A 14,734-nucleotide genomic window follows, 5' to 3' on the forward strand; every position below is an offset into this window, starting at 1 on the left:
TCTGGTATTCTTACTGTTTGTAAAATAATCTCCTATATTCTACACCTCCTAGGAAAGGAAGTAGTTGAAGTTTCAGTATTAGAACACTGAAGTATTAAAACTCATATTTTTTTCAAGTTCAGATGGTAATGGTAATTTTGTGTTTTTTTAAATATTTATTTTTCCATGTTTGGCATTTTGATGCATGTATGTGTTTTGATTCCCTCCTATAGTGATCCTCTCTTATTTCCCCCAATACCATGTCATTTATTACTGACAGTAGTTTTTTAGCATGTAACTCAAGTTGATTTTTCAACTCCATTTCCATTATAGTGAATGTAGTGGTTTGATTCAGGTATCCCCCATAAACTTAGTTGTTCTGAATGCAAGGTTCCCAGATGATGGAGATTTGGGAATTAATGCCTCCTGGAGGCAGTGTATTGTTGGAGGCGGGCTTATGGGTGTTATACCCAGTTTCCCCTTGCCACTGTTTGGCACATTCTCCTGTTGCTATGGTATACCGTATGTTGGCCAGGGGTAATGTCCACCCTCTAATCATGCAATCATTTTCCCCTGCCATTGTGGAGCTTCTCTTTAAGCCTGTAATCCCCCAAAAACAACAACAACAAAAACTCTTTTTCCCACAAGCTGCTCTTAGTTGGGTGATTTCTACCAGCAATGTGAACCTGACTGCAACAGTGAACAAAAACAGTTAAGGGCAAAGTTAACTGAAAACAGCCTGTTTTACTTAATGAACCTGTGTGATGGTATTAGAAGGCTTGATAGAGAAACATGACAGATGACTACTGCATTAAGTCCATGCACCATGTTCTCATAATCCCAGATATAGCAAGGAAAGGCAGCAGGTACATTAGGAGTTTTATAAATTTCTTGCAGCCAGAAACTTACTAAGAGTACACATAGACAAAACGAATCAGGAAACCAGTGATACTTTGCAACAAACAAGCAGGAAATGTTCAGTGGACTTTGAGAAATGCTGGCATTTAATTCAAAGTAAATGCAACAACATAAATACTGGGAATCTGATGCAGATCTTTGTGAGAAAAAAAAAAAAGTTTCCTTATTTTCCTCCATCCCACCCCCCCATCTTAACATTTTCATTTAGTTATTTTTTTTCAGAAAATCCTAATGTATAAGAAACAAACTAACAAGAGTGAACAAATTCTTTTCAAAGGAAAGGAAAAGTTAAAAAGTGAATTGTTTTCACTAAGCTTCATTTATAAGAGCACACAATTACTGAAAATGGGCATTTTCTTAGTAAATGAACTCATTTTTAGAATCCTCCCAGAATGCCTTTATGATAGAATATTCAAAAGTTTTCACATGCTTTCTGTTAATAATTAATGAAGTTTTTTATATTTGTATGAACTGAAATGACCTTAGACAAAATCATATAGGCTATAAACATACTGTTCCCAAGTCTATTATTTGATGGCTAACACAGACATTCTTGTTATTTCCTTTCAGGTGGAAAACATCTGTGACTTCAAAGCTATCAATTTGAGTATGTTGAGCTCTGAACTGAAATTACTGAATTTTCAGGTACTACCCAGTACAGCCCTCTTTAATTTATCTCCTTGCCTATGATGGTGAGGCTTATGACTGCCCATGGTTAGGTTAGGTTATGTGGCAGGAGGTTTGCAGATGTAATCAAAATTCCAAATAAACTAATCACCTTTCAGTTACTTCCAAAGGTGATTTTCCTTAAATCCTTAAAGAGAACAGAGTCTTTCCTAAAAGAAGAGATTTGAAGAAGGTACAGGCTTGTGAATGGCTTATTGTGGAGCAAAGGTCTTGGAATGTTTTTTAGGATCTAACATCAAGCCAGCAAGAAATCATTCACCTTAGTCCTATGGCCATCCACAATTTGAAGGCACTGAAAGAGAATCTTTTTTACTGGAATCATACCATGTGTGCACTAATTCTGAGTACTCAACCATGACCCCAGGACAGATAGCCTTGACCAATTCATGGAAGATTCAGGCTTCAAATCATCAGGATGGTTAAGTTCTGAGGGGTTCACACAGCAGTCATTCAGTGTAGGGCAGGTACACTCCAGTCAAGGTTGTATCTATTGTCACTTACTATGTGTTCAAGATAGGCTTGGTGCTATAAGGGTCTTAGATGCATACACTTTCCCTTCTTTGGGTCAAACTTTATTTTTTTCTTATTCATCAGTATTTTAGCTCTTTCTGAAGGACACATCACAGAAAACCAACATGGGACACTAGTAAAAGATGACATTCATTTTTGCCCTCAGACAAGGTATGATCATCTGATAACTTGGTTTCAGACGTGGGAGATCCTGAGCAGAAAACCCAGTCATGCTCTACTGGAATCAACCCACAGAAATTAGGGAGTACTAAACTTAGGTTGTTCTAACTTGATGTGTTTATGGAAATTTGTTTTGTGGAAATAGAAAACTAACATATGTTCTGATGTTATTAAACTCATGACTTGTTGAGGCCACTAGATTATGACTTCTGAAATGTGGTGGTTTGAATGTAAAAGGTCCTCCATAGACTTATGTGTTTGGATTGGCAATCTTCAGTTAATGAAGCTCTTTGGGAGTTTTGTGGAACCTTTAGTAGGGGAATTTTGCTAAGTCAAAGCTGTACCTAAAACCATTCCATCCAAGTAAATATCACACCAACCTTTGTGTTGAAAACTCCTTTCTGATTAAGGTATGACTGTAGCTTATAAAACCAAGAAAGTTTCTTTTCCAGCCAAAGGTCTTAAGTGGTTAGTTTATCACTGTGGTGGTTTGATTCAGGTGTCCCCATAAACTTAGGTGTTCTGAATACTAGGGTCCCAGCTGATAGAGATTTGGGAATTAACGCCTCCTGGAGGGAGTGTATCATTGGGGGCCGGCTTATGGGTATTAAAGCCAGTTTCCCCTTGCCAGTGTTTGGCACACCCTCCTGTTGCTGTGATCCATCTTCTGTTGGCCAGGGGGTGATGTCCACCCTCTGCTCATGCCATCGTTTTCCCCTGCCATCGTGGAGCTTCCCCTCGAGCCTGTAAGCCAAATAAACCTCTTTTTCCCAGAAGCTGCTCTTGGTTGGGTGATTTCTACCAGCAATGCGAACCGGACTGCAACAGTAAAGTGGTACCGAGGAGTGGGGTTGCTGCTAGACACCTGACTATGTGGCTTCAGCCTTTTGTAGCTGATTTTCAAGAGGAAAGTGGAAGGAGTTGAAACCTTGGCCTAAGAGATGCCTTGCAGTGCTGTAAGTACAGCTTAATGGACTATTCTGGTCTGAGCTGAAAGACATGAATGCAGTAAGAACTATGGACTGTGAGGTTTGGCTTATGAGGGTGAGAAAGAGCTGTGCCTGGACTGGGCTAGCAGTTTGTGTGAGAAGCTTGCTCTTGTGCCCATGTCCTGAGAAGTTGTGCAGGGTTGCTTAGCGTAGAAATGAACTGGTGTGTGCAGAGGGATATGGCACAGAAAGAAAAATCTTTGGGTGAACTGCTGCCCGTTCAGCTGCAACTGAGAGATTACAACCTTTGAGACTGGGCTAGCTGACCTGCGCTAGGGCAACAAGAAGAATGTCAACTCTTTTGAAGGTGTCTGAGTGCTCAAGGAGTGTCCTGTTCTTCAAAGTCTGCTTTATTCCCCCCTGGATTAACAAATTGGCACCCTACCTGGTATCGTGGAGTATAAGAAATGCTGGAAAGAGGGTCATTGAGTTTGCAACACGGTCTTGTGTTTTGGAAATGGCCATGGGCAGTGTGAAGCGGGTTTGCTGGTTGCCTGCATAGAGACCCCATGGGGCCATGAGGATGAACCGTGGCTTGCAGTGGAGACCCAGTGGAGATGCCGGGACCATGAGATGGCTGCCGAGGAGCTGCCGGCCCCGATGAAGTTTCCCAGGACTGTGAGTAGCCTAGCTGGAGGGGCGGAATTGGAATGCCAGAGACTTGTTGCTGGTTAGAATTATCGAACTTGAAGATTTGTCACTGGTTTGAGTTGCTGGACTTGAAGCTACAGAGTTTGATGTTTGCCCTGGTTGTTTTGAATCTTGTATTGGTTGAATGTTTCTTTGCTATGCCCAATGCCATCTATTGCAGTGTGAATATTTATTCTGTGCCATTCTGGGTTTTTTGAGGTTATATTTTGGTATTATGGCTCAGTTAAAAGATCTTGAACTATGGGGATGTATGAACATCGTTGAGATTGATAAAAACTATGGGGACTTTTAAAGTCAGACTGAATGCATTGTATTTTACATCATGTATGGATATCAGTTTATGGGGGCCAGGGGAGGAATGTGGTGGTTTGATTCAGGTGTCCCCATAAACTTAGGTGTTCTGAATACTAGGGTCCCAGCTGATAGAGATTTGGGAATTAACGCCTCCTGGAGGGAGTGTATCATTGGGGGCCGGCTTATGGGTATTAAAGCCAGTTTCCCCTTGCCAGTGTTTGGCACACCCTCCTGTTGCTGTGATCCATCTTCTGTTGGCCAGGGGGTGATGTCCACCCTCTGCTCATGCCATTGTTTTCCCCTGCCATCGTGGAGCTTCCCCTCGAGCCTGTAAGCCAAATAAACCTCTTTTTCCCAGAAGCTGCTCTTGGTTGGGTGATTTCTACCAGCAATGCGAACCGGACTGCAACAATCACCTATTTTCCTCTAAGCCTCTTTCTTTTGCATAGATTTAGTGACGGTGAAAGTCTGTGGGACTCACCCATTCAACATTTTAACCAGTTTCTTGATGTGACAGCTCTGGGCAATGTTAACAATCAATTGGGATGCTAGTTCTGAAATTGATTTGTAACTTTAGGAAAAAATAATTACTTCTAAGGTAATTTCCCTTTCTGTAAAAAGAGACACCCCCAGGTAAGATTTTTTGACGTACTCTCAGGCTGCTCAGGGCAAAAGAGCATGAAAAAAATTCAGGGCCATTCACATTCTTCCTCTAGATGTGCATAGAACCTGTAGGGACAGCGGAGATATTCCTGCATATTCTAGTCAGTTAAAGCAATTGTTTTCAAATATTTTAACATGTGCTACTTATTAATTTATGGCAGAGGATATAAATGGGGTATGGGAAGTTAGGAGGTTTGGGACATTCAAAACTTTAATATGAAGGACATCATTAAGATGCAGGTGTGAAATATCTGATGTGATTTTATTGAGGTTCCCAGAAGACAAGAGAAAGAATACAAATCAGGTTAAAGTTTGGAGAACTGACATTTGAATCTGAATAAGGAGGTGAGGTATTCAGGAAGATCAAGTGTGAAATGTTGAAGATGCTGAAAAGGAAGTCAGTGAACAGGAGAGGGAAACCAGCCTTGGTGGTCAGATTAAATGCATTACTTTCTTTTATGCTTCTACCAATCCTGGGAAGTGCTATGATAATCACAGGGGTGGATACAGGGAATCTGACCTTGCAGTCATCTTGGTGGTAAGTGGTATGGAGGTGACTTGTATAGAAGAACTCTACCCAAGAGCCCTAACTCCTAGCCATTATTCTCAGTACAAACAGGAAGACTTGTAGCTTGGTCTTTGAGGCCAGGAGGAAGAGGAGAAATCCTGTCCCTTGGGGCCCATGGTGTTTGTGATGTCAAGAAACTGGGCTGGTGGTGAAAATTCAGGGTAGAAAGATCTGAACTTTCCTGTAACCACACTTCCTAAACAGAGATTTCTCCACAGGAACTTGTTTCCCAGAAAATTTTCATTGGGGAAAGATAACTTTCATTCATAGGTTTGCATGGTACCTTTTTGGTAGATTAATTTAATGTTCTGTCCTTGTGGCTGCTCTGGTTTGATCTGATGGATTGGACTCTTTCCCTGCCTGACTATATACCTTTTGTGGGGGGGGGGGGAGGGTGTGTATGTGTAAAGCCCTGTGCTGTTTATTTGATTTTTATAGAGATAATTGCTTTGGGGAAAGCTGTGTCTCCCAGTGGTGGCAAGACCAAAATTAGTAACTTCAAGGACCTACTTCATCACCAGATTGGGTCACCCTGGACTTCTAACCAATACCTGATTTTGGGAAAAATCAGGGCTGTTCTGCTGCCTTCTATGTGGTGGATGCTTGCTCCCATCAAGAACAAAGGTGGTGGATTCTAGGATTGGAGGCCAGAATATCCACGGAGCAACGCAGACCCATGTGGTTCCAAGGGTGAGTTCAATAATGAGCCCTAGGCCAAGACGGTGGGTTCAATGTCAAGATCTGCACTGAAGAACAGCCAACTGGACACAGGGATGAGGAGAACCAGGACACACGAAATGGCAGGCTCACTTAACATGGGATTGTATCTTTGGAGGCCTGAAGTACTGTCCTTATAAAAATGCAAAGCAGATTCTAACAAAAAGAATTACCATGACATCTGAAAGGTCAAGTGCAGATAAGCATTGATTTTTTAAAATGTTTTATCAACTGGAGACCAGAGGACTTTTTCTGATGATATTTATTTCATAAATGTAATTATTTTTCTAAAACATATTAAAATAGAAAACATGTTTTTTTGATCAATTTATACAAAGAAAATACCAATATAGTAATAAAAATACTGAAAATATATGAAAAGCACCAGAACATTAGAGAAATTACACTGGCAACAATTCTAGGAATATATTTTTCATAATTATACAATAAAGTGCTATTAAATCCAGTCAAAATTAGTGGCAAGATATAAAAACAGTTATGGTACCATGAAATTTGAGGCTAGATTTACCAGCAACTTCATTTTAGGCTACTTTCAAATCAAGGTAATGATAGATATTTTGTTCATGTTTTAATGAAAGATATATTAATTTCATTCAAAAGTGAAAAATATCTAAATCTCAATTAAATTCCTTGGTAATTTGATCATGAACAAGCAATGGCAAGATTAAAAACAATGTTATTGATCAGTATACCAAAAATAATCATGTAAATATGATTAAATAAAGCCAAATTATGATAAAACAACCATATGATATATGGTTAATGAAGATAAGTAGGAAAGTTTAGACACTTTCAATTTTATAGTTACATTTCAGTAATCTACTCAGTGATATTTATCAGACACACAAATGTTAACAACGTGTGTTACTAAATTCAACTGATCAGACATCAAGCAAGGGTATTTTAGTGAGTCAACATGGTTTTCTTATGAAACATTAAAGGGACACTGTTAGGACAGTACATTTCCAATCTTGACTAATCAATTTCTCATTCATCTGATGAAGAATGAAGAGGAAAGACAGATACTTTGGAATGAGATCAGATTAAGGCCCCAAATCTACCATGTAAGAGGAAGTCACTGTGCACACACCCACAAGGAGACACTATGCACAGTACTCAGGGTGGACTGCAGTCTGTTTCACATCTGAAGTTGGCAAACTGAAACAGAAAAACCCACATTAAGACAAAATATCACACTAGTGTCTATTTAAGGTTTTATTTCTTAAGCCAAATTTTAGTAATTCTATTGCATCACTCTTCATAGCTCTGTTTTGGAATCAGTTTCTTCAAGGTGAAAGCCTGTAACACATCTCCAAGCATGGCTTAATTGAACCTCATGATATATTTTACAGGTAGTCCAGTTTTCTTTCATAAAAAAGTAGATATACATGTAAACCAAAAGGAACTGAAACTAGTCATATTAATGATATCATAAACTAGTTTCATTAGCCTCTGCTTCTGTAAGCTGTATTGTTGTAGGAATTTAGGAACCACACTGGATAGGTACTATTGTACCAAAGACAGAAAATCAAGTTACCCAAAGAGCCCTGGTTGTGAAGGTTTCACAGTCCATTGGGAGTGCTGTTTTTCATTCTGTAAGCATAGAACTGACACTTGAGCTCCTGTTTTGGTTTTATATTTTCACACATATAGATGCTCCAGTCTTTTGTAAGTTTCCTTCTCATGGCTGATTTTAACAGGGAACATTTTGAACTCTAATTATACTTCTGAGCATCTAAAAAATAGCTTTTCAAAATATGTTACTTTAATGCCTTCCATTTAGAAATGAAGGTGATGATACTGGGCCCTTGGCTCAGAAACAGACATGAGTGTGAGGAGGGCACATTTTGTGATCCACAGAGAGACTCATTTGTTCTTGCATGTAGGTGAAGACAGAACACTGGAAGGTCAGGCCTTTATCATAAAACTGTCAAAATGTTCAGTGTCCAGATGTAGTGGACAACAGGAAGCTGCATAGAATTGACTAGAAAGGAGAACTGTTTGGGAAGACTTTCTGGGCACTGCCAACAGAATTCAAAGAAAAATCCAACCACATTTAACTTTCAATATTCTTTCAAAATGAGAGTATTCATTAAAAAGCCCAGGATTAATCAAAAGGCAGGCTGCTCAGGAACACTGAGAAACAAAGGCTAAGGTGGTTTGGCATTAGATAGGTTTACATTCCAAAAGAATATTCACTGTCATCTGGAAGTAGTTCTTAGAGTTACAAAGCCACAATGGCACAAATTACTCTCTAGTAGGCTACGTTTTTCAATATACACAGTATAGAAAAGCCAGTCAGTCAGCGAAGCTATAATAGTTCTGTCATAAGAAAAAATGCACATTACATTGTTTGGCTGCAACAAAAGCATGTTACTTATATTTTTCAGTCCAGCCAGTGTATTTACATGAGCAAACTTTGCTTTAAAAGTATTCAAATCAAAAGGAAAAAAAATAAATTATATTTAAACTACTCATTTACACAATGCATATGCCTTTACTTACTTTCCTAACTAGCTAGAGTCTCTAATAATCAATTTATCCAGCTTTGCTTTATTCAGGCAATTTATTTTCAAGACTCGTATATGTGGTATCCATCTATATGCTGTATATTTCTTCTTAGGAAGCATGGAAGTGCGGTAGTTTTAGTAGCTTGGTTGAGAAGTTGGGGGCCTGCTACTTTCTCCAACCACTGAGCGAGAGCCGTATTTCTGTGCAGGCACCATTCCTTTAGCTGTACTTCGAATAAAAGGAAGAAACAACCAAAAAGAGCAGGACCACTGTTAAGGCAAGTAGCAGCTGCTGGAACCAAATACAGTGCTGAAGTTGGTCTTCAAGCTTCCTATTGCTTTCTAGTAAACGATTGAGCTGAGAAGGAAAAAAGGAATGAATGGTTGGTATCAATAAAATGAGCCCTATCACGGGAATGACAAACTGAAATAGTAGAAATCCAAACACAGAAGGGATGGGGCCCACATGCACTGAAATGCTGGTGGGGGTGAGTATAGAAATACAAGGAGGCATTCAATGTTTGGAGGATACGTGTGTCTTTGGTGAGGCAGGAACAGAGGAATCACATCACAGAGGTCTAGATACCCTTGAGCTGTGCTTTCTATTTTGTATGTGGTTGGTATTTAGCATCAAAGTCAGGGCTTTGCCATGCTAGAGAAATCATTCTACCATTGTGCGCTATGCACTTGTCACCTTTTTTATGAAGAAGGAATTCTTTTGCACTCATCAAATTATTTTGTGTTTTGGAATTTGGCCCCTGTTCAAAATTACAATGGCCAGAGCTTTTGAAAGGTTAGGTTTCTAAAAGCAACCTACTATTTACCATATCTGATTTGGTTCTCTTTACCAACAAGAGAGCACTTCTAGATGTGGTGACTCATGCCTGTAACTTGAATACATGGGAGGCCGAGGCAGAAGGATTGCTACAAGTTACAGGCCAGCCTGGTTACAGTATGCGATGTGAGAGAGAGAAAGAGAAAGAGGAGAAAAGAAGAGAGATAAGGGGAGAGAGGAGAGAGAAGACGATGAGAGGAGAAGGAAAAGAGAAGATGAGAGAGAGACAAAGAAAGGACTATTGTACATATGCAAACAGTTTTCCCTTATGTTAATGGAAAAAAAAGAGGAACCCCAGTTTCATTGGCCCTGGAAACTTGTTTCAGTTAGAAAGAAAGCACACTTACTTGAAGATACAGATCTTCTCTGGCTTTATCTGACAAGCTAGAAATGTTGTCTTTTAACATAAGTGTGTTTGGTTTGCTGCTCTCAATATTATGGCATCTTAACCTGTGAAATTTAAAGGAAGCCAAACTTCTTAAAAGGTTTAATAAAATTTCTTATGAAAGTAAAATATAAAATGCAAAGTTAAACACAGGAGGCTATGTAATACAGGTAAAAGATTTCTTTCATCTCCTCAGATTCAACAAGAGCAATTCAGCATGAATTTATCTGTCTTCCAGGTTTTCTTCTTGTCTTTTCTCAGTGAAGATGGAAATGCACAGCCTCACACTTGCACTTGCTCATCTACCACTGAGCTATATTCTCAGCCCTCTTCTAGCTACCTAATGCATGTATAAAGAAGATAAGAGGTTATGGACACTGCTTGACACCCCAAGAAATTCAATGAAAAGGCTTTTATATGGTATTCAGTAGAATTTACTCAAGTATCTTAAGTTGATGGCAGCCATTCTTTCTTTTTTGGTATTTTATTTTATTTCTATTTTTTTTTATTTAGCAGAGAAAGAGGAAGAAAGAAAGAGAATGGGTGTGCCAGGGCCTCCAGCTACTGCAGATGAACTTCAGATGCATGCACCCCCTTGTGCATCTGGCTAACATGGGTCCTGTGGAATCGAACCTGAGTCCTTTGGCTTTGCAGGCAAATACCTTAACCACTCAGCCATCTCCTCAGCCCACAGGTGCTCTTCCTTTTATTGAGTCTTTAATACCAAGCCACCAGGCATCCCTCCTACTTTCTAGCAGAGAACAGTGATTCTCTCTTACTACTTACAGATAAGTCAGCCATTGGGAACTGGTAACACTCAAGCAAAGATTATACATAAAAACGCCAACAACATCCCCTCATTTTGTGAGCATTTTCTATGAACTTTAAATTAATCTCAAATACCATTTTTGCTTGTGTAGAATGTATGGTATTTGTGTGTGTGGTGCAGTGTTTATGTGATGTATATACTTGTGTATATATGCATGTATATGTGGAGGCCAGAGGAGAATGTCAGACATCCTCCTCAATCACTCATCTGTATATTTTCCTGGGACAGAGCCTCTCACTGAGGCCAGAGCTCCTGTTTTCATACTGGCTGACCAGTGCAATTCAGAGACTTTCTGGTCTCTGCTCCCCCACAGAACTGGAGTTACAGCATATGTGGCCATACAGAATTGTTTCCATGGGTGTTGGGGAATCTAACTCAGGGTGAATCAGGCCCCTCTGGCCCATCCTGCTTGGACAGTAAGCACTCTTACCCACTGATCCCTTCCCCAGTCTCCCACAACAACTTGATACCCTTTTAAGTTAAGTCTTTCTTAACCTTCACAATTTCCCAAGTCTTTGACCAAAAACCAATCCCATCAAATTTCTTAATACAGATAGAAGAATCTCAAGGGTCAGGACAGCCTTGGAGTATATAGCAAAACCTGCCTCACAGACAAAACAAAATGTAATTTTTGTTCCTGTAATATATTTTCAATATTTAAATGTGTAATTACTTCCCATAAAACAGTGAACATCTGCTTGGAGTGTGATCTCCATCTGCATTTCCCCCTCTGTGCCTTCTCAGCACTACCTCTTCAGCCTCCCAAGGAACTACCTGTTTTGTATCATGTATGTCTTGCCTCAGTTTCTTATATGATCCAGGAAATCATTTAATTTTTTTTCCTTTTTCTTTCTTCTTCTTTTTCTTCTCTTACCCTCACTTCCTTCTTTCCCTCCTTCCCTGTTTTTCTTCCCTTCCTCTTGCCCTCCTTCCCATCTTCCCTCTCTTTATTTAATTATTTGAAACAGGGTCGCTGTGTAGCCCAGGCTGGCCTCAAACTTGTGATCTTCCCACCTCAGCCTCCCAGGAACTCTGTGCTGGGATTATAGGTATGTGTCACCATGCCACTTGGTTTTGTTTGCTTGTATATGCTGAGGATGGAACCTAGTGCCTTGAACTTCTCGGCAAGTGCTCTGCCACTAAGCTATACCCTAAACTGTATTTAAAATAATGCTCAAATTCCTAGTATTAAAAAATCTAAGACAAGCTGGGCATGATGGGGAATAAGAACACTTGTAATCCCAGTACTAGGGAAGCTAAGGCAGGAGGATTGTCATAAGTTTTTGAGGTTAGTCAAGACTACATTGTAAGTTCAAGGCTAGCTCACGTACTACATAGTGAGGCCCTGTCTCAAAAAAAAAGAAAGAAAAAAAAAACCCAAAAAACAAAAAACAAAAACCCTGAGATAAGCAACAGCAGAATCAAATTCAGTTTTTCTTTCCAACACCATACCAGTTCCTTCCTAACTAGTTGGCCACACTTCCTGTATAGATCAGCTGCCTTCATTTCTTCAACACAAGCTCCGAACTACATAGCTCCTTTCCTCTTAGAGTACTCTCTTGAAGGTCATTTATGACAGAGGTGTCATGCCACCACCAGTGGGCATTGCCCACACCTCATCTTTCTTTACCTACACGGCAGCACTTGGTGCCACGGCTTACATCCTATTTTGCAACATTTTCTTCCCCAGGCTTTGATGATCTGACAGAGCTCATCTGCTGGTTTAAACTATCCTTCTGTGATAGTTTAAATGCAAGTCCCCCCATAGATTCTGGAGTTTATTAAAGCTTGTGACTTAGATGACTAGCTGCCAGGGTTGGAGGAGTTGTCACTGTGGGCAGATACTGTGGTCCACCACTAAGGTGTTACTGGTGGCAGATCTGAATTCTAGCCTAAGGTATGCAGAGAGTCTGAGTTCTGTGTGGGTTCCCTGCAGTTTGGCTGCCGGCTTTTGCTTTTCCTTTTGGGGGTGAGTTTTCTCTTCTATGCCATTATGGAACATCCTTGCTGGCTCTGTACGCTTCAATAAATGCCCTCCTCCCGTAAACTGTGCCTGGTTGGGAAGTTCATCCCAGCAGCATTGGAGCTGACTATACAGCACCTTCTAGCTGCCTGCTGGATCATCTTCCATGTGACCACAACATACTCCTGTAAGCTAGGTCTAATGTTCCTCTTCCCTTCCTGGGACAACCTAAGTAACAGCAGGCCTGGTCTTTTTCTTTTGCATTCAATCAACCACACTAACAGGGTTATCATTTACTGACGGCATATCTGACTGGGTTTTGAGCTGCTCTGGCCTCTCCCCGATTCTTCCTAAGGACCCTCACTTTCTCTTCCAGTCACTTCTGTTCTTTCAACCCCCTCTGTGAAATTTTCACTAGGCAGTAACCAAGAGCTGGCGGCCCCGTTTCTTATCTCCAAAGGAAGAAAACCCTTGCTCCTAGGGTACTTTTCAGGACTCCACCAGTGACTGAAAGTCAAACATCCAGAACTGATCCATGCTGGTACATAACTAGGGCAACCCCAGGGGGACCTATGCTCTGTGGCTTGCCTCTGTGCCTGCTCACTGCATGTTCCAGCTTCAAAAGAATATTGCAACAAAATAAACCAAATCCCCGAATGGCTCTGCTCAGTCCCAGCTTGCTGATTCTCTTTTCAAACTCAACTCCTCATCAACATCAATTGTCCTCATCTCCTACTTACTACCCTTTCCCCTTCCTAGAGACAAGGAACACATGACGGTGAAGCACAGATGCGTGTGACCACGGAGGTGGGTTCTGGGGACTTGAACTTGGTGGTCTTCAGCCCAAGAGGCCCTCCTGCCTTAGCAGCAAAGCTCTCTTAATCACTGAGCCATCTCCCTAGCCCAGATTAGCTTCTTCTCTAACAATACATGCTCTCCTTTCCTCATGTCAGAACAGACTTACTGGACTTTTTTTGTAGAGTTGCTCAGCACAACCATATTCCAATATGTCTCACTAGGCTTTACTAGTGGCCACTTAAATTCTGTCTTCATTTTTAAAATTATTATTATAACAATTGCAGCAATCTGCTACACACTGAGCATGCACACATAAAAATATATAATTTTTAAAAGTTTAAAACGCTTACCTATGTTCCATCACTTTGTCTCTGGGAACTTCTTTCCAGAATTGTGCCAATTCTGTTGGCCCTGAGCTCAATGACTGCTCCATTTCTGCAGCCATTATCAGAAACCGGTCTTGGGCAGAAACTGTCAAGCCTACATTCCAAAAAGATAAGTTAACATACAAACAGGAACTCCATAAGAGGCTGGCTATGTGGTTTAAGGCATTATTGTAGAAGCCATTAAGGAAAATAAGAAAAAGCAACTGCATTTAACATGGAAGAAGTGCTAAATATGAGATTTTTTTGGCTTTTAAATTAATTTCAGCTGGCATCAGTTAAAACAATTTTACTCATTAGCAAACAATGCCACAGTAATGCTGGAAAGGGTTTTGAAGACTTAAACCATCATTTCACATATGAGAAAACATAGGCCAAGAGTGAGGCAAGGTGTCTTGTTGATCCTGTTCATTTCTAAATTCTACCCTTGAAGCTCTGTAGACTCGGGGACCAGACCCAGGTCCCTGCCACCCACACATTCTGTGACCACGAAATGACAACTCCAACTCACCCCCATGTGGAGACACAACTATATCAACTGATGCACCCGGGTCACAGCTGCTGTTACTTGGTTTGACTCTGTACTTTTCTGGAGCAGTTGTTTTCACCTGTTTAGAAACACAGTGGCTATGTGATGTGTATAATTACATCCTGCATGCTTCTGAAGGCTTGGCTGAAGAGTGACTTTGGAAATCAATGAACAGGCAAGTGTACACTTGAAAGGCCAAAATGGGGGAATCTGTGAGTTCAAGTCCAACTTAACACTACATAGTGAATTCCAGGTCAGCCTGGGCAAGTGAGACGCTAACTCAAAAAAATCAAACCGGGCTGGAGAGATGGCTTAGTGGTTAAGC

The 14,734-nt window shown here is 40.5% G+C and overlaps 1 protein-coding gene across 2 annotated transcripts in view; it reads right to left on the reverse strand.

Annotated features, from left to right (window-relative positions):
- Window positions 1–6,568: 6,568 nt before the first annotated feature.
- Window positions 6,569–14,734, reverse strand: part of Mospd2 (motile sperm domain containing 2) — a 44,239-nt gene continuing 36,073 nt past the window's right edge. Inside the window, exons 12-16 of one of the 2 annotated variants that reach the window (XR_006634631.1) lie at window positions 14,392–14,488; window positions 13,848–13,977; window positions 9,870–9,972; window positions 8,683–9,045; window positions 6,569–7,335 (exon numbers count right to left, since the gene is read on the reverse strand). Coding sequence is in view for 1 of the 2 variants with exons in the window: in XM_004671458.2 (XP_004671515.2) it covers window positions 8,908–9,045; window positions 9,870–9,972; window positions 13,848–13,977; window positions 14,392–14,488 (468 nt within the window). In the remaining variant the exon portion in view is untranslated. Of the gene's footprint in view, window positions 9,046–9,869; window positions 9,973–13,847; window positions 13,978–14,391; window positions 14,489–14,734 lie in introns of both variants that reach the window. The other variant, XM_004671458.2, reaches the window with a different exon arrangement.

Source organism: Jaculus jaculus, chromosome X, assembly GCF_020740685.1.
Source record: "Jaculus jaculus isolate mJacJac1 chromosome X, mJacJac1.mat.Y.cur, whole genome shotgun sequence".
In the NCBI taxonomy this organism is placed as follows: Eukaryota; Metazoa; Chordata; class Mammalia; order Rodentia; family Dipodidae; genus Jaculus; species Jaculus jaculus.